The sequence below is a fragment of the Bufo bufo genome, chromosome 3 (assembly GCF_905171765.1).
Source record: "Bufo bufo chromosome 3, aBufBuf1.1, whole genome shotgun sequence".
Lineage (NCBI taxonomy): Eukaryota > Metazoa > Chordata > Amphibia > Anura > Bufonidae > Bufo > Bufo bufo.
Window position 1 is genome coordinate 408,734,776 of NC_053391.1, and position 6,386 is coordinate 408,741,161.

General features: G+C 45.4%; 1 protein-coding gene across 1 annotated transcript; it reads right to left on the reverse strand.

Annotated features, from left to right (window-relative positions):
• Positions 1-5,060: 5,060 nt before the first annotated feature.
• Positions 5,061-5,609, reverse strand: LOC120993828 (ribonuclease H-like). Its single transcript, XM_040422293.1, has one exon. It carries the CDS (start codon positions 5,607-5,609, stop codon positions 5,061-5,063), a length of 549 nt encoding a protein of 182 aa, XP_040278227.1.
• Positions 5,610-6,386: the final 777 nt, after the last annotated feature.

The window sequence follows — 6,386 nt, forward strand, 5'->3', positions numbered from 1 at the left end:
CCTGAGGCTGAAAAACTCTGGCCTGGCGTCTGCTGATGCTCCATAAGCGAGCAATTTAGGATTTCCTGCTCTGATGGCAAATTCGAACCTTACCTATTTGAGCTTGCTTTAAAAATCAACATGTGCCCTGCTATGAGGAGACGGTTCCCAAGCACCGTCCCCCTCCATATCCAATCCCCACCCGTTCGGGGTCACTGGGGGGAAAAGCGCCACTGGTTCCCAGAGACAAGGAACTCTGGTGTGGGCTCAGCGACTGCTAGGGTCCCATTACGATTCCAGTAGAAGATTCCAGGGTTTGTGCAGAAGGAATATATTGATGACCTATCCTCAGGACAGGTCATCAATATCTGATGGGCGGGGGTCTGACAACCCAGCTGATCAGCGGTTTGAAGAGGTGACGCTCCATGCGAGAGCTTCTTCCTCTTTATTGCACTCGGTGGTGTCTCCTTTGCAGTGGTGGCATTCAAGTGAATAGAGCGAGTACTTGTGATTACACTTCACTTCCGAGACCATGGGCAGTAGAGCACCGTCTCCTCTTCAAACAGCTGATCGGTCGGGGTGCCTGTTGTCGGACCCCCACCGCTCAGATATTAATGACCTATTCTGTGGATAGCTCATCAATGTATAGCACCTACACAAACCCTTTAAGCCCCATGGAGGAAGATGAAGCAGTCCTCTAGGCATGACTGACCTCTATTGAGTTGGAGCTAGCATCCTTTCACACCCCCAGTACCTGAGGTCCACGCAAAAAGAGAATGGGAGGTCGGTACCCGGGGCCATGGAACTGTGGTCAGGACACAATGAGCGGCCATGTCCGTTCAACTACCAGGGTTGATCATTATGCACTTAGCTGGAAAATGAAGCCACAGGCTCACAGTGTCAGGCACCTTGAGGACCACAGCCACCCTCACTGCCCCAGTCACCGCTCCTACCCTCTCCTCTCTCCTCACCTGGTGCCTTTCCTATGAGCCAGGGCGCTGCACATCAACTTTATCATGACACGAGTTCCTTTTTGATAAATTTGTCACCGTTGAAAAGCTTGTCATCTCTGCTCCATTCTCTTGCTGCACAGGTTTAAAAATGCACCACTGGATATGCAATATTTAGTGTACGCTCACTCCCAAGCTGTACCACCCGAACCAAAGATTATGAAAGAAATGCATAAAACACTTAAATTGGGTGTTAAATAGAGAGAATTTATTTAACATCAAATGACTGTATTTTTATTCAGTGCCTCCAATTTATTCTCAGGTTAATCGCTATGAATAGGGCACCGAATATGGCACACCCCCGACTCACGAAGAGTAACCCCCCAGCACTCAGGAGAGGAAAACCCCCTGTGGGGGAAACCTCTAGGGAACCATGGCTGGAGGGTTGCCCTTCCCTTGGGCTTAGAAGGTTAATGCCAAAATGGAACAAGATATTTTATCAGAAGGTGTACATTTTCAATGAGACATGATAGAAATTCATTAAAGATATGACAGAAAGGACATCAAATAGTCATACATGTTAAAGAGTTGAAGAAACAGATTAGTAAGCAGTTACACAATATTAAATACTCTGTGCCAGCCTCTTACGGAGATAGCCAAATTCGACCACTCCTGGCCTTACACGTAAATTTTCAGTAGCTGGTGCTGGATGTGAGGGAGATCTGGCTGCAGCATCTGTCGACCCATTGATGGCTAGGGCTAATTTGGATGATCTGGCTGGCTAGGTGGATAGGGCTGATCTGACTGGCTAGGGGGATTGGGCTGATCTGGCTGGCTAGGCGATAGGGCTGATCTGGCTGGCTAGGCGGGTGTCCCCTTCCTCCCTCTACAGATGGTGAAGCTCCAGGTCTCCAGACACATCAAGCATGGCTCTGCAAATGGCCGTTTGTCCTTCTGTTATGGAACCTTCATCTGTGGGTTCTTTATGTCATAGACTTATGCATCTATGACATCAGCAGCACAGTTGCCATAGTTACTACAGGGGCTTATTATTGATACCTACCTCATGCACTTTAACTATGAAGTCAGCCACAGTGTTCCCAAGTATTAACCCTTTCTTGACTGACTGGAGACTCTACAATGTACTTGTCACTAGAAAGGCCCCTAATCACTATGGCATTTAAAGGCTGCCCTAGCAATAGTAAGTTAGGGAGTGTAATTACAGATTTGAGGTGTAATATGCACATCCATGCCCTCAAGTCCATTTGCTACATCTGAATTTACACAGATTCCAGTGGACTTTTCTTTTGGTGCCAATAAGTAGCGATCTACCAAACTATCACATTAACAAGATATTAGTATAACCAGTTTCTTATTGTCGTCGCAAATTCTACGACACAACAACCAGGTCCCCCCAACTCCCTTTCGGATTTGCCTTCATCTGGTTCTATTTATTCCGCAACTATCAACAAGATTTCATTTGTTTTAGGACGGAATCGCGTTCCTCAAAGAGGTTCTCCAAATAATCTTTAGGTTTGTCAGTTTCACAATGCATGTACATGGTTGTTGCAGGTGTGGTTGAATTGAACATTTTAAAAACAATTTTTCTAAAACAAGGAATCACACAACACCCTATTAATGCCAATACCACAAGTACTACCACCAGTGTCATTAACATATTGGCTAACACATTAGACCAGTTCCCAAACCACTGTTCTAGCCATGAATTAATGGGGTTATTGATTCCAGAGTTTTCCTCTAGTTCATTCGATAAAGAAGTCAGTCCATTCAAAGCCTTTGTGATGCTTCCGTCAGGGGCAGTGTTGTTCGGAATGAAGGTGCAGCAGGAACTTCCGATCATCTTGCAGACGCCTCCTTTTTCCGCTAGGATCATGTCGAGGGCCAGTCGATTCTGTAACGCCATCACCGATGAAGAGCTCAGTTGTTCCGATATTCCTTTTACTGCATCTCGGGTATAATCTACGGATCTCTGTTGATTATAATACAAATAGTTAATCCATCCTACATTTTTATTTACGCCAATTATGGGAAGTATTGATTCGAAACCAGCAGCTATCTGGTTTCTAGCCTTGAATTCATCAGGAACTCCTCTAGGGACTCCTATAGCATCTATGTATACATGAGAATCAAAAGATGTAGGGAGCGACCTCCTTAGCCGTGACATTGGTTTGCTTACTGACTTGATCCCACTCAAGAGTCGAAAATAGAACAAATGGCATCAGCACCTTGATCAAGGTACATTGGCCAATCCATTCATTCGTATCCTGGGTCGGAGCTTCATGTCTCCACACAACCACCAGATATCCGAATGTTGATAACCTTGGTGGACAAACCATTTGTCAGGGTAAGCATCAGAGTCACTACTTGTCTCATTTAGATAGATGTTATAGGAACAATATCCTGGAGGGAAAACACCAATGTCTTTGCCTGTACCGTTACGATTGAAACAGGTATAATTTCCAGGGTATGGCGTTATACTGAAACCCATATGATCTTTATCATGAACAATAGGGTAGAGTAATTCTAATGTCCTGCAGCGGGAGGTGTCATTACTGGGAATGGTTTCAGTGTACATCTTAAGGATGCACTTGAAACCCTCAGGATCGGTAACCTCACTCAAAGGGAAAGGTACCGTACCCAAATGAGGTCGAGCTGCAGCACATGCTATGCAGTTGGATCGCTTCTGGGAAAGAACCATATAGCGGATCCATTCTAGCCATACATTTGTGTCTGAAAACCCTGTCTCTAAGGCCATTTTGTCAATCATGAGTGAAGCTGTAGGAGATGTAATTGCATTCTGATTCCCTTGTATTAATATTGTTCTAAATATGGAATTTGGGATTTGATCTGACTGTGCATTTTCCCCTGTACAATATAAAATGAACAGTAAGACATGAAAAGATATTACGGCCCTTGCAGTCATTCCAGCACTTGAGGTTCTGGTACTTTTTTGCAGTGTGATGCGTGGACCCAATTAGGCTTTCCTTCCAACTTGACAGCAGTGGCGGTGGTTAACAGTACTTGATGTGGACCCTCAAATCGTGGTTCTAGAACTTTCCACACGTGTCGTTTCACCACTACCCAATCTCCTGGTTGTAGAGAATGAGTTGCCTCTATGCTGTCTGGATCTGGAAGAGAAGCAAAAACTTGGGAATACACATTAGATAGTCTGTTTGTAAGACAGATAACGTACTTTGAAAGACTATTATGCTGCATCTGGAGTTGTTGTGGAAAATAGAGTCCTAATCTAGGGGCATTCCAAAAGAGTACTTCATAGGGACTCAGGCCTGTCTTCCGGTTAGGTGTATACCGGATGGAGAAAAGTGCCAAGGGTAGACACTCTGTCCATGGCTTTTTCAGTTCAGCCATGGCCTTCTGTATTTTTGATTTAATTGTCCCATTGAGTCGCTCTACTCTACCGCTGCTTTGTGGGTGATACGCAGTATGGAAGGCTTGTTCAATACCCAGGGCTCCCATAATTTCACGCATGACCTCCCCTGTAAAGTGAGAACCTCGGTCACTCTCAATTGTCTCTGGGACCCCATACCGGCAAACTATCTCATTCAGAAGTTTCTTGGCTGTGTTTTGTGCAGTGGCTTTGGCCACAGGATAGGCCTCTGGCCACCCTGAAAACAGATCTACACATACCAAGACGTATTCTAGGGTCCCCACTTTGGGTATTTGGATGTAATCTATTTGCAGTCTTTGGAAGGGAAAATCGGGCCTGGGAGTGTGCCTCAAAGGTGTTTTTACCGTCCTTCCTATGTTGTGATGTGCACAAATCATACAAGCCTGAGTGAATTTGGCTGCAGTTACACTGAATCCTGGGGCATACCAGTGACTATTAACAAGAGCAGTCATGGCAGTTTTGGACAGGTGAGTATTCCCATGAGTGGCCTGGGCTGTGACTGGGAACAAAGCACGGGGCAAACACAGCTTTCCTCTAAGTTGCCATGGTCCTTTTGGGGTCATCACAGCTCCTTTCTCTATCCATACTGCCTTTTCCTCTTTGGTTGCTTGAGACTGTAAGGTTTTTAATGTTTCATAGTTGACTGGCAGGGAAATTTGCTCTTGTACTACTGCTATCCCTACAGGATCATCTCTGGGTTTCTATGCAGCAGCTTTTGCTGCCAGATCAGCTCGATGATTTCCCCGAGCTTCAAGAGTTTTTCCTGATGAATGGCCTTTAATTTTCATAATGGCCACCCTCGTTGGCAACAGCAGAGCGTCCATTAGGGCTTTCACCCCTTTGCCATTTTTAATTGGCTTGCCATTTGCTGTAAGGAAGTCTCTAGCCTTCCAAATTGGACCATAATCATGGGTGATCCCAAAAGCATACCTGGAATCTGTATAGATGTTTGCAGTTTTTCCCTCCGCATACCTGCAGGCCTCTTCCAAAGCCTTAAGTTCAGCTTCCTGTGCAGACATGTGAGAGGGTAGTGATTCCGCTTTGATCGTATCGTGCTGAGTGACAACTGCATACCCAGTATAAAACTTCCCTTGGACACCATACCGCGATCCATCCACAAAGAGCTCTAAATCTGGGTTTTCTAAGGGAGTATCTACCACGTGATCAAACCCTGCTGTCTCTTGGGACATTAATTGGAGACAGTCGTGTTTATCTTCCAGGTCAGGAAGATATTCGGCTAGATGACTCATACTACTACTTCCTCCCCCCTCCAGAGGCAGCAGAGTAGCTGGATTCAAAGTTGTGCACCTTTTGATGGTGACATTTGGTGGCATAAGTAGTGCACATTCTAGTCTAACATGTCTGGCGGTGGACAGGTATTTAGGCTGTACTTGTGTGAGAATGGCCGAGATGTCATGAGGGACAAAAACAGTGATTGGATAATTGAGCACAATCTCAGAGCTTTTGTCAAGCATGAGTTGTACAGCCACTACCGCACGGACACAAGGTGGCGCTCCTCTAGCCACTGGATCAAGTCTGGCAGAGTAATACGCCACTGGACGCTGTTGGCCAGCCCTAGCTTGTGTGAGAACAGCTGAAGCATGGCCAAGACATTCAGTGCAATAAAGTCTGAAATCTTTATTGTAGTCCGGTAGACCCAATGCTGGTGTGGAACTGATGACTAGTTTTAATGTATGAAAGTTCTCCACGGCCTTATCTGTCAATGAAAAAGGAAAAGAGGTGAGACAATCATACAAGGGTTGCAAAAGAGCAGAGGCATTTCTGATCCAAGGCCTACAGTATGAGACTAGACCCAAATAAATTCTCAGAGCCCCCACAGTTGTAGGCAGAGGAATTTGTTCAACTGCAGTTATACGGTCTGGGGTGAGATGTCTAATCCCAGCAGATATACAGTGCCCTAGAAAGGTGACAGTGGTACAACAAAATTGAAGCTTCTTGTGGGAAGCTTTACAGCCATTTGCAGCCAGGAAGGTGAGAAGAGACAACGAAGTTTGTTTACACACCTC

Coding starts and splice junctions, on each gene's coding strand:
- LOC120993828 (XM_040422293.1), bottom strand. CDS start 5,609: ATGAGTCATCTAGCCGAATATCTTCCTGACCTGGAAGATAAACACGAC.